We start from the raw sequence: 20,100 nt of genomic DNA, 5'->3' as shown, positions 1-20,100 counted from the left end.
AAAAAAGAAATTAAAGTAATGGGAATTTATAGTCCTGTGAAAAGGACTTCTTCCTATAAGAATGCTCCCAAAAGCACTTCTATGGGTATTTCTCTGGGCTTCCCTCTGTTGTTTGTTCCTGCATTTCTGATTCACCAGGCCTTACCCTCTCTGACCTAGATAGGTCCTTCTTTACCCTCTTCTGCCCAGTCCTCCTGGCTTAAACAAGGTTCCCCTAAGGGAACCCTTGACTGGAAAGACATTTATGTGTCAGCAAGTGATGGGCCAGTCAGTCAGCAGCTGAGAATCCTATTATTGATTCTCTTATAACATTAAGCTTACAAGACAGGCTTTAAATGTAAAAGAATTATCTGTACTTCTGTGATACCAAATGTAGTCATAATTTATTATTATCAAGTGTTGTGAAATACTAACTCTGCTCTTCTCCAGCAAATACTGCCTCAGACAAAAAGCTTCTAATTGTTATTGACACAAATATTCTGATGAATCATCTCAAATTTGTTAAAATTTTGAAGACGACAGAAATACCAGGTATTTAAAAACTGTATAGATTCTGATTTGCTTTTTTGAGTTGGTACTTTATATTAACATAGTTGATTTTCTCACAGGCATACTCTAACATCTGAAGTTTTTAAGAAGACTCTTGAAATCTAGAACACACTTTTAGATGGAACTTACTATATTTTAAAATTGTTTATTGTGAAATTGTTTGCATTATAAATCTTGATTATAGGAGCCATGTCTGCCAAATTAATTATTTTTGTTATCTGGTAATTTTTAATGTTTAAATTTTTAGCATTCTTTTGGCTTTTAGATCCTCTTTAAATTCCATATTTTAGTTATATCATTTATTTGTGTTATTCATTTGTGTTTTGCGTGCCTGCCTGCATATGTATGTGCATGTATGAGTGCTTGTGTGCGTGTACACACCTGTGAATAGGCACATATGTGCATGCCACAGGATGTGTGTGGCAGTTAGAGAACAACTTGTAGACAACTTGTAGGAGTCTCTTTCTTTCTTCCACCACCATGTGAGTCATTAGGCTTGACAGCAAATGCACTTGCCCACCAAGTCATCACCATGGCCTGGAGACGACACTTAAAACTGACTTCTATAGAAATTGGTTTAGTGCCTCAATACATGCTGAATTCTAAAAAAATAATCTTTCTATTTTTTAGGATTTGACACACTTGTGTTAATAATTCCTTGGGTGGTTATACAAGAGCTAGATCGTATGAAGGCAGGAAAATTACTAAAAAATGTCCAGCATAAAGCTGTACCTGCAATTCATTTTATCAACAACAGCCTCAAAAGTCAAGATAGAAAGCTATGGGGTCAGTCATTACAGCTGGCATCTCAAAAACTTTGTAAGTATTGTTTCTTGTGGGTATGCCTCGATAAAGATTTGTTTGGGTGCTTGCTTATTTTTGGAAAGAAGTGGTTTAAAAATGAAGTGTGTAGGTCTAGATTGTGGAGTGAAAAGAATGTTGTAGTAATTTATGACTCATTTTGGGAATCCTTGATTTTGTTTTATTGTTTTTCCTATACTTTCTTAGGTTATGTGTGTTAGTATTTCTCAGAGTGATAATAATAGTTTTATTCATATTTGGCTATACTATAGAACTTTGCATCCCCATCTCTTTTTTTGTAACGGCTTACATTTCCTCTATTTCTTCCTCTCCCTCTTTTCCCTCCCCCAACCTTTCTTCTTTCTTTCCCCCCTATCTTTTCTCCTCAGACTTTTCCCTCCTTTTCTGTCTTCTCTCCTCACTTTGTGTTTTCTGCCAAGGGGCTATTTTTTTCTTCTTCTTTGCACTTCTCTAAATGCAGTGTTTTAGAAGTTAAGGAAAAAACAGGCACAAGAAATTTAGTTATAGCCAGGCCGTGGTGGCGCATGCCTTTAATCCCAGCACTTGGGAGGCAGAGGCAGGAAGATTTCTGAGTTCAAGGCCAGCCTGGTCTACAAAGTGAGTTCCAGGACAGCCGGGGCTACACAGAGAAACCCTGTCTCGAAAAACAAAACAAAACAAAACAAAAAAGAAAAAAGGAAAAAGAAATTTAGTTACACATCTTGTAAATTGAGAAAAATTTAAGCTGGATGCAATTATATATTCATAATATTTCAGGGATGCGTTGAGACTAGAGTTCATAGCTTTTGATTTCTAGTCAGATCCTTTGCACTAAGATTACACTTCTGTCCTTTGAGTCTGGGCATTTAGAGTTGTGAAGACATTGTTTTGTATCTTTATTTTATTTAGTGAGTTTTCTGCCTTTCAGATGTATTTAAAAAATAAATACTTAGACAGTTTTAGCTTTAGAACAAAATTGAGCAGAAGGGATGGAAATTTTTCTTATCCTTTCTAGTCCCATACATAATAATTCTCTTATTATAATCAATACCTCCACCAGAATAAGAAATATATTATAGCCAGATATGGTGGCACATGTCTTTAATCCTAGCAATTAAGAGGCAGAGGCAGGCAGATCTCTATGAATTTGAGACCAATTTGCTCCACACAGTGAGCTGCAGGACAGCTAAGTCTACAGAGAGACCCTGTCTTGAAAAAACAAAAAATGGAAAAAAAGGTATTACAGTGTATTATATCTACATTGATGTGTCATTATTACCTAGTTTACATTGTGTGGGTTTGGAGAAATAGATAGTGAAAAGTGTCTATCCACCACCAGAGAAGCTCCATTGCCTCAGAACATAGATATTTTTAGATTGTAAATATTGCCTAGATTAATCAGGTGACATCAGAGTTATTTTCTGCATTTGTGTGGGTATATTTTTATGATGTGAATGTACACGTTTGCACAAACACACACACACACACACACACACACACACACACACACACCCCTGTCTCTGTGAATAAGAAAGCCAGAGATTGATGTTTGGTGTCTTCCTTGAAGCAGGAACTTATTGACTGAGCTATTGTCCCAGTCTACCCTGTCACAACCCCCCCCCCCCCCCAGCTATTTTCCCCATTGCCCGGGTCTCACTCTAGCCCAGGGTAGCCTTGTTTTTGTGGCAATCTTCCTGTCTCAGCCTCTTGAAACAGGAATTACAAGCCTGAGTCAACTTGCTCAAGTTCTCTCTAGATTTCTGATGTACTTACTGAGAGTTGCTTTGCTACATTTGCAGATGGACTGAGTGATGAGAACAATGATGATCGAGTATTAAAGTGCTGTCTTCAGTACCAGGAATTATTCCCGTGTTCTCTTGTTATTCTGTGCACGTGAGTTTCATAGTCATTTCGCTTTTTAAAAATAGTACCTTACGGCAAAGAATGTTTAGAAATTATATTTGTCAACTCAGGGATCAAATAATATTTTATAAATCTACTATTAATCATACTCAGCTATTACTTTTATGATATATGATTCCAGAGGAATGTGATAATAAATAGGTGAAATTTTATTTTAGTTTAATTTATATAGTATTCAGAATACTTTTGAGAGAAGACGGGGAAAATTGATATCAAAATCTTAAAGAATTTTTTAGGGCTGGTGAGATGGCTCAGTGGGTAAGAGCACCCGACTGCTCTTCCAAAGGTCCGAAGTTCAAATCCCAGCAACCACATGGTGGCTCACAACCACCGGTAATGAGATCTGATGCCCTCTTCTGGAGTGTCTGAAGACAGCTACAGTGTACTTACATATAATAAATAAATAAATCTTAAAAAAAGAAAAAAAAGAATTTTTTAGGGCTGGTGAGATGGCTCAGTGGGTAAGAGTACCCGACTGCTCTTCCAAAGGTCCAGAGTTCAAATCCCAGCAACCACATGGTGGCTAACAACCATCCGTAAGGAGATCTGGTGCCCTCTTCTGGAGTGTCTGAAGACAGCTACAGTGTACTTACATATAATAAATAAATAAATCTTAAAAAAAAAAAAAAGAATTTTTTAGTTGTATGAAGTAAGAAGTTGATTATTCATATACAAATAGAGGATAGCTTATATTATATTATGTCATGAGTGCCTCTTCTGTAGTAAATTTGGGCTAGAATTTTAGACCTTTCAGTACTCAGCTACATGAATCTGCAGCTTTCCTAACTTAGCTCTCTTGTGTTTAATAAACAAAAGAATTGTTCTTCATAAGGTTTATCAGATAGTGTATATAGGAATATAAGTATATATATATAGTGTAATATATAGTATATAAGGAATTAGGGTGGTGCCTAACACAGGGTCATATCTTTTTTTTTAATTGAGACAGGGTTTCTTGTAGTTATGTAGCCCTGTTTGGTCTACATGATTTTTGTTTGTTTGTTTTTTGTTTCACCAAGACTGGTTTTCCCTGTGTAATCCTAGCATTTTGGAACTGATTTGGTAGACCAGGCTGGCCAGCCTCAAACTCAGAGCTCTGCCTGCCTCTGCCTCCCTAGTACTGGGATTAAAGGCCTGTACCCCAATCTTCTGGCTGGGCTAGAACTCTTATGTGGAGCAGGCTGGCATCAAACTCACAAAGAGCCACCTGTCTCTGTGCCCTGAGTAGTGTAATAAAGGTGTGTGCTGTTGCTACACCCACTCCAGTGAAGTCTGCGCGGCAGGCCCAAAAGCTTCGACATGGTCCTGAGGCAAAAAGTTTCATGGAAACTTAGTCTCCTGGATCCTTGGCATCCCATAGCATGAATGCTCCAGATTTGTCCTTGCGATAGTTGGTGCTATATTATCGGTAATGCTACTCATTCAGACTAAATGCCTTCAGTATTGATATTCAGTGAAAGAAATCAGACATTGCAGTTTACTGGATAAGAGCTAGAAATCTCAGGGCAAGTTCTACAAAGTAAACTTAGAATTATAGCCGAGTCATTCCCATATGCAGGAATTTACAATGGTCTAGGAAGAAGGAGGGTTGTGGTTTAAGGAGGGACTACAGTATTACATTATTCATGAGCAAGAGCAGAACCCCTTGGTACAAGCTGTCACAAGGCTCAGAGGAACAGCATAAATTGTGACTAGGGTGTGAAATCTTCACCTGGCTCCCTAATGGCTGACTTTAGAAAGGGCCACCATTTATCTCAGTTGTAACCACTGCCTGGTTCCTGTCAGTCTTTATGTATGCATTTCTCTGTTTTGTGTCAGATAACTTCAATGTATCTTGGCTGATGTGTCACCTAACTTCTTTGTTTTCTTCTGTAATATAAGTCTGATGCTTGCTTTGAGAAATTACATTCAGATACAACACTCTCTCTGTGTTTGTGCCTGTCACCCCGCCAACTCCTTGTCCACCTGAAGCCCTGGTTACCCGTGAGTTGAGGGGCCCACTGAGTCCAGTCCGTGGCATGCTGCCACACTCAACATGTTTTTTTCTTTAAGTGATGATAATGTATATTGTAGAAGTCATCTCCGTGTACCTCCTACTGTGAGGATGCATCTGTTTTGTTGTCTGGATAGTGCTGTTACAGTTATCATTTGTTGAGGTACTAATAGGGAAAATTTTGGCACCACAGTATATTATGCATTCTTTTCTTTTGAAGATTTGGAAAACAAATTCCATTTAAAGGAGAAAGTGAGAAGGTAGACTCGTCATGAAAGGAGGAACTCTGGAATCAGAATGTACTGCTGTGGATTATTTTAAGTGTTTTACTTAGATTCAATTATTATCTCTAGCTCATATGATTCTTCTAAGCTCCATACTAATATATTCCCCTAATTTGATTGAAATCAATCATCATTAGAAAAAAAAGAACTCTTGGTTTCTCTTATCCTATTCTTTAAGTGAATGAAAAGTACCACATTTTATCCATTTCCAAAGCCCTAAATCTTGTTGCTATTCCATTCTCCCATACTCCAGTAACCTTGTTCTGTTGAGTCTCTGTTATCTCCCTACCACATCCCCACATGCTATTTTCCCCTTTCTACTTTTAATGCCATTATACTTTATACTGCCACACCTGCTGCCCATATTCTTCTAAATCAAAATGATACTTTCTTATTTTTAAAAAAGATTTACATTGTGGGGAATTTCAAGAATATTGAAAGCGAAGACAAATAGATCCCTGAGACTTGGAATATAGTTGAGTGGCAGAGCACTTACTAGCTTCCATGAGGCCCTAGACTCAAGTCCCTTTTCCAGAGGGAAGGAGGAATGAAATCCTAATATAGCCACAACAGTTATTAGGAGTCTGCCATTCTTTCTGTCCTCTACATCTTTATTCACTCCCTATCTGACTTGATTATTTTTACATAGTTTATTGTTTTTGAGGGAAAATGTACTTACATTGCAATGTACAAATATGTTAATAATTGCCAGCATTATTAAATTGATAGTGGCATAGTTCATATTTCTCTTAATATATAAATTAACTCCATCACCCCAGAAAATACTGTTATGGCTTTCTCTCCTCCCCACCCCACCCCTGCTTGTTTCTTAAAATGAAGCTTAGGAGCTGGAGAGATCTCTCAGCAGTTTAGTGCATGTACTGCTCTTGCAGAGCATCTGAGTTTGGTTTCCAGCCTGACACTGAGCAGCTCACAACTACCTAAAACTTCAACTTCAGGGAATCTGACACAGCCTCTTCTGGCCTCTGTGGGTACCTGTGCATGTGACGCATGCATGCATGCGTGAGCAAACATATGCAGATAATGAAAGAAAATAAAAAGGCATCATATAAAAATTGTGTACTCTACTAGTGTTTAAAGAGAAGTTTATAGAAGCTTCAAATAATATAAGCTTTAATCTTGTAATTTTTAATTATGGTTATGTGCATACGTGCACATGAGTGCAGGTACCCTCAGAGGACAGGGCATCTGGTACTGTGGATGAGCAAGGAGCACTCTTAACCTGCAGAGTGACCTCTCCCGTCCTGTGTTTCTGTCAAGTTCATTTGTAAACTTTTTAACCATTTTAAATGTTTCTATTGATAATTAGTTATCAACCTTGACCTGTGTGTTTGAATTGAAGTATAGTTAATCTTCTAAAATGTTTTTGTTTTCCCCTAACCCCACCTTTAGGGATGATAGAAATTTAAGAAATAAAGGCCTGGTAAGTGGTGTGAAGTCACTCAGTAAAGAAGATCTGGATACAGAGATATTAAATTTAACTCTGAACACAGATTTGTGTCATCAGCCTTGTATTTCTAAGCAGCAGTTGAAAGAAGGTAATATTTTTACCAGGAGTAATTGTAAATATGTCTTATGCCCCAATATTTTTGGTAACATTTGAAACTAATAACAAATTTTCATCTTGTAAGTTTAAAATAATAGTAAATTTAGAATACTTGCTTATCACCGGGCGTGGTGGCGCACACCTTTAATCCCAGCATTTGGGAGGCAGAGGCAGGCAGATTTCTGAGTTTGAGGCCAGCCTGGTCTACAAAGTGAGTTCCAGGACAGCCAGGGCTATACAGAGAAACCCTGTCTCGAAAAAACCAAAACAAAACAAAACAAAAAAAAACCAAGAAAACTTGCTTATATGTATTAAATGAATACATATAAGTGGGGGGAGGAGGGTATGAGATGTGGTTTCTCTGTGTAGCCCTGGCTGTCCTAGAACTCGCTCCATAGATTAGGCTGGCCAGGAACTCAAAGAGATCTGCCTGACTCTGCCTCTGCCTTGAGTGTGGGATCAAAGATGTGTACTAGCACTGCTAGGCTGGAAATAGTCTTTGGAAGTGGAACTTTCTAATGCTTTTGTAAAATTAGTTTCATGTTCCTAATCCCCAATTAATACAGAAAAAGCAAATATCATACAACTCTAGTGAAATAGGTCTTTTAAATTTAAACTAATATGAAATATAAGAGCAATGCTGCTTTTTTATTAGAATAATCTATTGCGACTTGATATTTGATGGACTGTTACATTGCATGGCACTAGTTATAAATGTATCCTAACTTTTCCCCTCTGTGGGAAAACTTCCCTGCAGTGCTTGGGAGTGCTAGAGTTCAGTTTCCAGCATTCACCTTTGTCACAACCTTGGAGAATTCTAGCTTCAGGGATCTGTCTGCCTTTTCTGGCTTCTTTGTGGGGAAAGTAATTGTTGAGGATTTTAACATTAGATGTACTTTTATAGTTAATTGTATAAATATTAATGCTTCCTTCCCTTTTGGGGAGTAGTATATCTTTGTTATGATATTCAAAGTGACATTTAGGAGGAATTACAGGATATTTTATTTATTTATTTATTTATTTATTTATTTATTTAGAGTAAACTTTTAGTTTGCTCATTATGGTCATCTTAAACCTTAGCTGGTGTTTGAAGAGAGATAAATCACTTAATATTTGAATTTTGCTATAAGAAAATTTCAATTATTCTTAGATATAAAAGTATAATGTTAATGAAATAGTAACAACTGAACTAAAAAAGATTATTTTGAAAGAAGATAACATGAATTTACATAAGCCAGAAATTTTGATAATTTTAAATTGATTTATTGAAACTGGATTAGTGAATTACTGAAGTAATGAATAATGAATGAATTACTGAAATAATGTAGTGTTTTGGGGAAGAAAACCAATTTTGGTATAACTGCTATGTATTTGAAAGTCGAATGGAAAATAAGGCATTATTGTAGTTTGAAAATAATAAAATTCATCTCAGCACTGAGTAGTAGAGTGGATACAAACTCCCTCCTCTAACCAAGAAACTATTTGTGATCCCTGCTGGAAAAGAGAAAATCAGTTTTCTCCAATGAAGTCTCGCTGGGCATATCAGGGCATATCAACTATAGTCCAGAGGAGTTGGCTAACACAAAATGGACTTTTTTTTTTTCTTCTTCTTATGGACTTTTTGTTTTTATTGTTTCCATTTTGCAGGGTTTTTTGTTGTTGTTGTTGTTGTTGTTTTTGTTTTTGTTTTTTTGTTTTTTTGTCTTACTGGGTTTTTTGTTTTGTTTTGATTTTTTTTTTAATAATAATAAAAAGCAGTACCTTAATGTTAAGAGATGGGCAGTGTAAAACAAGACCACTTGGTGCAAACATACAAAGAAAATAATACAATTGAATTTAGTTAAAGTAACATATTTTCCCCTGATATTTCTGTTTGAGTAAAAAAAAACATTTTAGGGTGTTTGTTTGTCTTGGTAAATAAAACCCCTGAGCGTTGACTGAGGCTGTAGCTCACTGGCTAAGTGCTTGGCTAGCACTAGCATCTCTTCCTTCACGGCTGATCCTAGTCCCACACGAACCTGGCACGGCGGTATACAAGGTTGTAATCCAGCACTGGGCGGTGAAGACGAGGGCCCAGGTCAAGGGCATCCTCAGTGATACAGTAATTTGAAACCTGCTTATACTGCTTGAAGTCTTGCCCCCCCCCCAAAAAAAAAAAAAAAAACAAAACCCAGAGATAACCTCCTCTTTTAGGAGTAACACCTGACACTTTGTTTTAAAGATGTACCACCTGCTAAAGAGACTCCTAAGGAAGGAGCTGCAAATTCTGGACTGTCCATTCTACTTGAGCGGGTTATTTGTGATCTGGAAAAATGTCTTGGGACAGCTTTATCTTCAATATTAGAAACAGAAATGAAAATTGCTTTTGGAAATCTTTGGATGGAGGTACTTATTTAACTATATTAGTTAGGATTTCTTTCTATTATTGTTGATTTGTTATCTTAGAATGATATTTGTGAAAATTAAAAAGCTTTACAGTAATCTATATCTCACATTTTCTCTAAATGTTATAAGTTAGAACATTTTAAACTGATTTTATGTATTTATTTTGTGTTTGTGTATATATGTGCACAAGTGTGTGTATGTGTACAAGCATGTGTTTGTCATGGTGGTCCCGTGGAAGTCAGGACAAGTTGGCAGGAATTGGTTCTCTTTTTCTATCATGTAGGTCCTCTGGATTAAACCCAGGTTGTTGAGCTTGGTGGCAAATGCCTTAATATGCTGAACCATCTTTTGATAATTATATGATAAACATTTTTTAAAGGTTAGAACTAAGCCAGGCAGTGGTGGTGCACACCTTTAATCCCAGCACTCGGGAGGCAGAGGCAGGTGGATTTCTGAGTTGGAGGCCAGCCTGGTCTATAGAGTGAGTTCCAGGACAGCTAGGGCTACACAGAGAAACCCTGTCTCAAAAAAACCAAAACCAACCAACCAAACAAACAAACAAGGTGTATATTTAGGAAAATTAAGGAAGAGGAGGTACTTTACGTGACAAGTGTGTTTTTGTTTTTGTTTTAAATTAATAGTTATTCTTTTTTTAAATTAGCTAATAGTTATTGTGCATATACTATGAATATTTGATACATTGGCTTCCTAGAGCTTAAATTAAATCCTTAGAAGTCTTGCACAAGGACTAGGGATATAGTTCAGTCGGTAGAATGGTTGCCTACTGTGCATGAAGCTACAGGTTTTATTCCCAATAGGTAGAGGTAAGAGGATCAGCGGCTCTAGATCATCTTTGGCTATGTTGGAGATTAGGATACAAGAGACCTTGTTTCCAAATAAAACAAGTAGTCAGTACTTCCCTTACTCAGTTTAATTCGGTCAAAATGTTTGACAAAATATATTTTACAGACTTTTATACCATGTAAATATGAGAGTAAACATGATCATAAGATATTTTGAATTTCTTTAACTTTATATCTTTTTTACATTTAAATGAAACACCAAATTTCGCCAGCATGTTTTTTTTTTTTTTCTTAGTTTAATGTTTGTTTCAAGTTCACATTTGTAGCTAGGAGAAGTGTTACAGCCTATTAATTGTAGTTGAGGTATTTATTCCAGCTACTCAACAAGATTCTAAACTTGCCATTGTGGTATGTTTGCTGCCTAATGATCAAATGCTGATCCAAAAATAATAAAGAATAATAAAAAGGATCTTGGAGCATTAGTATAAATTGGATATTTCATAGAAAAATGGATGATTCAGAAAAAGGCATTGACATCTTCCTGAATTATTTACAAATATCTATATTTATTTATAAATATATCTATCAGTTTTCTATAAGTATGTCTTTGTAAGTGTAGGAAATGATAATACTGTTTGATTTTCCCCCCTCTGATAGTATGAAGTATTTAGATTATTTTGATTACGGAAAGGACCATATAGAAAAGTAGATTGAAAGGCTGAGTGGTTACTAAGTGGCACTTGTTGTTCTTGTATAGAACCCAGTCAGGTCCTAGCATTCACATGGCCACCTACAACTTAACTCCAATTCCAGGGACTCTGATGTTTTCTTCTGGCCTCTGAGGGGACCAGGGACACACATGGTACACAAACATGCAGAAAAACTCATACACATTTTAAAAAGCACTAATTTTTTTAAAAAGCAGGTTGAGGTACTATGCTTCTTCACTAATTAGAGTTTGCTTTCTTTGTGTACTAAAAAGTTATGAAACTAAAGGTTACTAATATGAATTCTATAAAATCAGTCTGTGATAGACTTACAGTTTAAAATTGTGATTAGCACTTCTTACTTTAAAAATAGTCTGACTAGCTCTATTTCTATTAGGGATATGTATAGAAGTTCCTACATTGGCATGTTTACATAATAGGTAAAACAAATCAGTAGATAATGATTTTGAAATACTTTCTAGGTGCTGTATTTGAAACCACCATGGACTCTAATAAATCTATTACAGTGCTTTAAAAAACATTGGCTGGCTGTATTTGGATTAGTTATGGAAAATAACTTGCTTGTAACTGTTGAGAGCCTATATGAAAATCTCTGTAAAGGTATGAGTCTTTCATTTTCTTTCACAGTCGTTAAAGTATTAAGTGAATCTAGTGTGGTGGCACATGCTTATAATCCAAGCATTTGGGAGGTGGGGGCGAGAGGATGAGAAGTTAAGGTAAACTTCTATTACATAGTGAGTGCAAGGGCAGCCTGACTATATTGAATTCTTTCTTAAAAAACAAACAAACAAATCAACCAAAAATGGGCTGCAAAGATGGTTCAGTAGGTAAAGTACTTGCTATATAAGCGTAATGACTGCTGTTCAGATCTCCAGAGCCTAGAAAAGGCTGGGTGTGGCAGTGTACTCTAATCTAGTGCTTGGGAGAATTCAATATATAGTTTAGGATGACCTTGAGCCCATATTTTTCCAGCTTCCCCTTCGTGTGCTAAGATTACAGGTGTGTACCACCATTTCCAGCTTTTAAATTGATTTTAAATTAAAAAAAAATAATGATGAATAATGTTGTTTACTGTCTTTGAATAGCAGTGCCCATAGTTCTTCCATTGTACATGGGTATGACTTCAATATACCAAGCTTAATTAATGTCCTTATAGCAATTCATGGAGAAGTGTTTAAAAATGACTGGTTAACTTTTGACTTTGTTTCTATATGAATTTTTTGGTTTTATTATATATGTATAGAATTTATTCTTATTTTTCTTTCCTTCAGAATTTTAACAAACACTATTTTTCTCTTAGTTTTTTTGAGACAGCTTCTAGTGTCTCGAATGCCAGATTTGAGGCTTACCAAATAGCTCAGCCAAGTAGCTGAGGCTGGCTGTAATCTCTTTAGCCTCTCAGGTGCTGAGATTTTCAGTATGCCAGTGTAACTATCAATAAAGCCTTTTTGTAAGTGGAAATTGAATTGATTCAGGATATAAGGCCTATTAAACACAGACTACCTTGGAAAAGCACTCTTTAAAGAAGCTATAACAGTTAGGTCTTCCTTAGATTTATGCAGTTCATCAGCTCTACAGCCTGTTCCATATAGAGCATCTTTCATTTTTTTCCCCAGAGAAATTTAAACTAGCCATTGACTTTTAAAAGAACTTACTGTTCTTATCAGAAAAATTGCTGATTTGGTGTGGGAGTTGAGAGTATGGATAAAGTGAAGAGTCTTGGCTGTAATCATCCTAGTAAGTTAGAATTGTTTTTGTTTTTTAAAGATTTATTTATTTTATGTATGTGAGTACACTGTAGTTGTACAGATGGTTGTGAGCCTTCATGTTGTTGGGAATTGAATTTAGGACCTCTGCTCACTCTGGTCGACCCTGCTCTTTCAGTCCCTGCTCGCTCTGGCCCAGATTTATTTATTATTATAAATAAGTATACTGTAGCTGACTTCAGATGTACCAGAAGAGGGCATCAGATCTCATTACAGATAGTTGTGAGTCACCATGTGATTGCTGGGATTTGAACTCAGGACCTTCAGAAGAGCAGTCAGTGCTCTTATCTGTGGAGCCATCTCACTAGCCCCTAGAATTGTTAAATATTGCTGGGTGTGGTAGCACATGACTTTAATCCTAGTACTTGATTACAAGGCTATTACAAGTGTGGTCTATATAGCAAGTTGCAGGCCAGCCTCGTTACATGTGAGACCCTGTCTCAAAATATAAAATAAGTATAAAGTAAAAAGAATTACTGAGTAATTATTAAAATGTCTTTTTAAAAAGGACTTTATTATTTTTATTTTATATGGATATTTTGCCTGGTCATTCTGTACATAAGCATAGATGCCAGAAGAGGGCACCAGATCCCCTGGAACTGGAGTTAGGGTTGCTGACCACAACATGGGTGCTGAGAATCGAATTCACATCTTCCACAAGGTTCTCTTAACAGCTGAACCATCTCTCCAGCCTTTAAAATTATTTTAAAATTCTACTTGACTCTTCAGAATCTCATAAACAGATTCTTATATGTGATACACAAGGATGCTTTATTCATTTTTAACTCACTTTGCCAAGGAAAGTCATGTTCATATGTAAATGTAATAGTTTCTAGAGGTGAGGGAATAGGTCAAATAGTGAAGCGCTTCCACATACTCATAAGGCGCAGAGTTCAGTCCTCAGAACTCCTGTAAGAAAGCTACGTGCAGTAGTGTGTATTTGTATAGAAGGACAGGAGAGGGGACAGGCGGATCTATGGGGATTGCTGGCTAGCTAGCCTAACCTAATTAGAGGAGCCCCAGGCCAGTGAGGGATCTGATTTAAAAGCACCTGTGAGGAAAACACCTGAGGTTGGTGTGTTTGTGTCTCTGTGCGTGTGTCTTGTCTGTCTGTGAAAACAGCCTTCAAATCTATGAATATTAAAACAGAAACAAACCAAACATTAACACATGAAGATTTTGCCTTTGGAAGCAACTACCTATCATTATGCTTCAATGATGAAAAGTATATCTTTTCTCTCATTTGTTTTGTGATATTAAATTTTACTTTATTTTGTTTTCAAATGTTTTTTGTTTGTTTGAGACAGTTTTTCACTATGTAGGCAAGTCTGGCCTTGAACTTGTAGCAATTTCCCTGCCTCTAAATCTTGAGTACTGAAATTATAGGCATGCACCTCCATGTCTGGCTTTTTTTTTTTTTTAATAACTTTAGACCTTTGAAATGATTGTCCCCAATAACTTGGTAATTTAGTGGAAATGTTTGAGCCTAATGAGAGAAAGCTATTATGGTAGGTTATCTTACTCTACAGGAGGAAAATTCTATTTTCTTTTGTTTATTATTGTTGTCCAAAGTTTTTGTTTATTAGCCGAACTTTTATGTACAAAGAGATAACATACTATTTTCAATAAATCTTGTTTTATATATGATAGAATTTCAAGTTGCTTGCCTCTTAACATGTGACACTCACTTTTCTGTTATTACATATAGTCATCTGGATGTGAGATACACATATAGTCATCTGGATGTGAGACAGTTTCATCTTTGAAAACGCTGTGCTTGGGTTTTTTGTTTAGTGATTAATCCTTTTTACTGAAGACTAGGATATTCTACTTTTCTTTACTTTGAAGTTGACTGTGTTCAGGGAACTAGAATCTGAATACAGAATACCAGAGTCAGTATGAACACTTTGTCTACGAATGTGTTCAATTGTTGCTTCCTATACCAGAGAGACATGGTTTTGTAAATGTCTTTGATTAAATTGTAAAATTAATACTTGATTAGTGTTTCAAGGAATTGTTGTATACCTGTTCTTTCATATTTTCCTTAATTTTTCTCTTACTAGCAAACAAGGCAGTGGATTTTACAACAGTGAAATTCTTGCTTCAGGATTCTAAAAGTTTGTTACATGCCTTCAGTACAAGGTCAAATTATGATGGAATTCTTCCCCAGACCTTTGCTCAAGTAAACAAACTACTGCAAGTACTCGCAGAGGTGAGATACCCATAGATCGTTACTTAGAGTAGCTCATCACAAACACTCCAAACATGAATTTAGTGGCCAAATATAAAAGGATTCTGTTACTTTTACTTATTCTAGTATTCTAAAGGCATTAAGTAAATACCAAGTACATTGAAATATAGGCACGTTTTATCACAGGTTATGGAACATATACCTTCTATAGAAGTTGTATCACAATAGTTGTTGAAGTATTTATTTACTTATTTATTTATTTAATTTATTCTTTTGAGGTAGAATTTGTGTAGATAATCCACCTAGTCTCAAATGCATGCCTCATTCTCTTTAGGACTTTATACTAGAGAGATTATGGATATACACCACTATACACTTTAGATTTTTTTTTTTCTTGTTGAATTTTTTATTTCCTTTGTGGACAAGAGAGAGTTGTGCACACAAAGAAGAGGGGCTGGAGAGATGTTGCTCTTGCAGAAGATGTAGGTTCAGTTCTCAGCATTCATATGGTGGCTTAAAACCATCTTTAAATTTAATTCCAGGGGTTTTGACACCATCTTCTGACCCCTTCAGGTGCCAGGGGCATGCCCCTGGTACACATACATGCAAGTAGCCAAATACTCATACACATAAAATAATTTAAAAGAACAAAAAAGTAAGTTTTTTAGATTTTTTTTTTGAGACAGGATTTCATGTGGCCCAGGCTAGCCTCAGATTTGCTATGTAGCCAAGGATAGATAATCTTTTGTTTGTTTGTTTTTGTTTTTTGTTTTTTTTCGAGACAGGGTTTCTCTGTGTCCCTGGCTGTCCTGGCACTCACTTTGTAGACCAGGCTGGCCTGGAACTCAGAAATCCGCCTGCCTCTGCCTCCCGAGTGCTGGGACTAAAGGCGTGCTCCACCATTGCCCTGCATAAGGATAGATAACCTTAAGTTCCTGATCCTCCTGCCTTTATCTCCTGAATAATGGATTATGACTGAGAACTATCATTCTTGTTTGTGCAGTGCTGGTTATCTAATCCCGAGTATCAATCAACTGAGGTACATCCTGAACCCTAAAGTATATTTTACTGAGAATTGTTTGTATAATTCATTTAGATTTGATACATGCCTTTTTTAAAAAAAGGGTCATTTGTTTTATGTATATAAGTACACTATAGCTGTCCTCAGATACAGCAGAAGAGGGCATTGGATGCCATTATAAGTGGTTGTGAACCACCATGTGGTTGCTAGGAATTGAACTGAGGACTCCTAGAAGAGCAGTCAGTGCTCTTAACCACTGAGCCATCTCTCCAGCTCTTTATACATGCCTTAAATATTTATTTATGTCTCTAACTTAAACAATAAATACATTGTTTCCAAAATACAATATCTTAATTGAACTTGAAAAATACTAGGTGTAATTAGTTTTGACTAATTAGGTATCCGGATTTATCAAGACTGTTCACCATCTATGTGCTTCTGAGAAACCTAAGATGAAACAGTGAATTCGCACCATTTTTAGCTATCTATCTAAGAGGGTGGAGGTAGAAAAGGATGAAAACATCCATGTCTTATTAGCTTTCCAGCCACCAAAAAAATGTGATGAACCACATGTTAGAGTAATTCAAATCAGTTTTGTTGATTAAGTTTAGATTTTACATGTTAAGGATCCTGACCTGTGGGGTTTTGTTGCTGTTTCTTTTTTTTTTTGCCTCTAGTACTTTAAATTCTTTGAATCTTTAAACTGCCCCTACTTGTAAATAAGTACAATAATAATTCTTAACTTAGAATTTCCATAAGAATGAGCTAAGTTACTAAAGAACTTAGTACCTAGCAAACAGTGCTATGTAAGTGTTTATTTAAAAAAAAAAAAAGAAAGCCCCGCTTGGATGACTCCGCTTGCATGACTTCGTGTATAGTCTTGATTTAAGAGCCAGAGCAAAGGAGAAATAGGTAAATGCTTAACTCTAAATGTTTATGGTAATTAAAACATTATCTGAGTTATAGGTATAGCTCAGTGGGAGAGCTTGCTTATCATGGACAGAGCCCTGAGTTCCATCCCAGCACTGCCACAAACATTAATTTCAGGAAAAAAATGTAGGTCCATTATGTATGCTTATTAAGTTCATAATTTAATATAATCAGGCAAAATGATATCATCTCTTTTTGCTTTCTGTCCCACAAAATAGAGAATGGTAAAACCTGTGCACCTGGTGTGGGGTTATAACCTCCTTTATATATTACTGAGGATCAAAGCTTTCTATTTCTTAATTTCCTCCACTTAAAAATCTAAATTGCTTCTGTTGCATAGGGTTTTGGTTTCTAGTACTGGATATTCATGAGAATTTGGTGAGCTAATATAAAACCTTTAAAGGTCTATATACAGCATATTTGCATAAATAGTAAGTTACTATTTATTGTGTTTAAATATTTTATTTAAAACATAAAAGTAGTAAGACATGAAGTTGAGTTACTGATTAGTTTTGAACTCATCCTTTTATTAACGTGGAAACTTAACCCTAGAGAAATGAAGTATTGTTTTGTGTTGGGCAACTCTGCCAAGGCATTGGAGTCAACCTTAAAGTGTGGTTAATATATCCAGTGAGACTCTGTGGAGAAGACTAATTTTGCCTTTATATGAAGGTATCAATTGCAAATAGCTTCCTGGTTAGGCATGAGAGCCCCTGTCCACTTGACCCTCCTAGTCCTCGGACCCCATCTGTCTTGAACCTGTACAGGCCTTGTGTGTGCTACCAATGTCTCTGAATTCATGTGCTTCAGTCTTGTGTCTGCAAGACAGTTTCTTTGGGATAACATATCAACTGTGGCCCTTAAAGTTATCCCATCTCCTATTCCACATAGATCCTTAAGCCTTGAGGGGAGGGCTTTGATGACAAAATCCCATTTAGGACTGAGTACTCCAAAGTGTCTCACTCTCTGTACATTGTCCAGTTGTGGGTCTCTGTTATTTCCTGTCTAGTGCAAGAAGAAGCCTCTCTGATAAGGGCTGAGCAAGGCACTGAACTATGGGTACAGCAGTATGTCATTAAGCATCACTTTATTGCTGTTGTTCTTTTAGTAGAATATAGTACTAGGTATTCCCTAGGCCCATGACCTATCTAGTCTCAGGTTCTCGACCACTTTAGTAGTATCAGAGAAGGTTCCATTTTAAGAGTGAGCTTTAAATCCAATCAGAAAGTCGTTGGTTATTCCATAACATGTGTGTCCCCATCATGCCAGTACATTGTAGCTGGGAAATGCTGATTTCCTTTCTCTTCTGCTAGCATGCAGTGTACCTTCCAGTCCCATGAGCACTGGTCACTTGTAGCAAAGGCTCTAGGTAGGCACCAGCTCTACTTCTCAGTGGTCTATGGTATCTGTGAATGTTGTCTTCAGCAATAGGGTTTCCATGGGGCTCCTTTGACCAACAGTCAAACAAGATGGAACCCATTCCTGGCATTGGAGATTTTACATTGTGGCGTAAGATGTGGTATTGTCTCCCCGATTCCTTGGTGACTCCCTTTAGATTCCTGTCATCTATGCATATGTTTGAGGAAGCTTCTGTAGAAGTAGCTTTCTATATGGATTCAAATGGCTCTTAGTGTTAGGAGGCCCTCTCCAGATTCCCTTCTTTATCCTTTTCTTCCATCCTCCCTACTTAGTTATCCTATTTTATGTCATTCTCTCCATAACAATATATATAGTAAACAGTATTCGTAATTGACAGTCACATGTTAGGTAAGAAAGGTTACTATGGCAAGTAGGTCGAGCAGTATTTGATTTAAATAGAAAAGGAAAATATTTTTTCTAAGTCTAATAGTTTTATAGGAATATTCTGTATATATGAAAGAAAGAAAAATAAAACAGTAGCCAGTATGTCTGGAAAGCTGGTATCTCTGTTTCCTCAGTTGCTAGTGAAGGATTGGTATGCATTTTATGTAATTCTTATGTCATAGGTCAAGACAAAACTGAAGCCAAATTCTTCAGAAAGCACAGGGAGTAAAAAGCAGGAAGACACTTCTTTGATGAAGCTTCATAACCAAGATGTCAACGTTTTCCTGGATTCTAATCTTCCCCAGCTCACCAGGCATCAGGAAATCTGGTCTGTCCTGGAGAGTGTTTGGATGTCAATCTATCAGAACAGGTATTAAATTCCCAAGACATTGAGCTCTGCCATTACAAGTTTGCTTTTTATACGGTTTCTGTTCCTATTTTCACTGAAGTTAGTGTTTGGGTTATGCGTTTATTGTGCTAGATTGTTAAACTAAGGGCCTTTTGTCAAATTGCTATGTTAGAAATGTAAAGTTTCTCAATCTAAACACTATTCTTAGAAATTTGGATTCAGTAGGAGAAAGGTAAATCTGAGAGTCCATTAAAGAATTCCAAAATCTCCAGGTGATTCTGATGTAATGAAGATGAGAGCATTGCTTGCATAGGTCACAGCCAGTGAGTTCCTCGCTTAGATTCAGTCAACAGTTCAGAAAGTTGCAAATCTTTACTTAAACTGGAAATAACTTGAGAAAAGTTCCTTGGGTTATAGAAAATTCATATAAGAGTTTTAAAGGTGAATAAATACTGTTGTTTAAAAGGCTAAATACTATTACCTTAGTATGTAAACATAAATCACTGAATTTAGAATTCTGAAATGAAGAAATATAGAAACCATTCTTGGGTAGATTTAATTTTATATTTATGTCTGTGTGGGTGTGGCAGTGTCATAGTGTGGAGGTCAGAGGACAATTTGCAGAAATGGGTTCTTTCCCTTTACTGTGTGATTTCCAGTGATCAAACTTGGGTCATCAGGCTGAGCAGCAAGTCTCTTTACCTGTTAAGCCACCTTGCTACCTTCCTCTTTTTTCTCCCAGTGTTTGGCACCAGTTGTGTTTTAGGTAGGTGTTCTGACACTGGGCTACATTCCCTTTGAGTAGTTTGTCAAATACGATGCTGTTAGAATAGCTTACATAACTTACAACCACTGATTTTAGAATATATAAACACTTAATACTTTTCCTCAAGCCCATTATCTTTATATAATTAATTTACCAGGTAGTATGACTTTGGCTCAAGATCCAGTGTAACTATTATTTTGGATTAAGATCATCTATTTGTTTTTAAAAGCACCTGAGTATA

At 36.4% G+C, this 20,100-nt stretch overlaps 1 protein-coding gene across 7 annotated transcripts in view; it reads left to right on the top strand.

Moving 5' to 3' along the window:
- The window catches only part of Swt1 (SWT1 RNA endoribonuclease homolog), a 55,683-nt gene that overhangs the window by 22,560 nt on the left and 13,023 nt on the right, over window positions 1-20,100 (top strand). For all 7 annotated transcript variants that reach the window (XM_021174547.3, XM_029478266.2, XM_085841852.1 and 4 more), the window contains 8 exons: window positions 430-531; window positions 1,180-1,368; window positions 3,150-3,243; window positions 6,964-7,109; window positions 9,339-9,502; window positions 11,495-11,633; window positions 14,863-15,011; window positions 18,927-19,114. In XM_021174547.3, the coding sequence (XP_021030206.1) occupies window positions 430-531; window positions 1,180-1,368; window positions 3,150-3,243; window positions 6,964-7,109; window positions 9,339-9,502; window positions 11,495-11,633; window positions 14,863-15,011; window positions 18,927-19,114 (1,171 nt within the window). The remainder of the gene's footprint in view (window positions 1-429; window positions 532-1,179; window positions 1,369-3,149; window positions 3,244-6,963; window positions 7,110-9,338; window positions 9,503-11,494; window positions 11,634-14,862; window positions 15,012-18,926; window positions 19,115-20,100) is intronic.

The sequence above is a fragment of the Mus caroli genome, unplaced genomic scaffold, assembly GCF_978045245.1.
Source record: "Mus caroli unplaced genomic scaffold, Mus_caroli_1 scaffold_1, whole genome shotgun sequence".
NCBI classification, from domain to species: Eukaryota; Metazoa; Chordata; class Mammalia; order Rodentia; family Muridae; genus Mus; species Mus caroli.
This window is presented reverse-complemented; position numbering and strand designations above follow the sequence as displayed.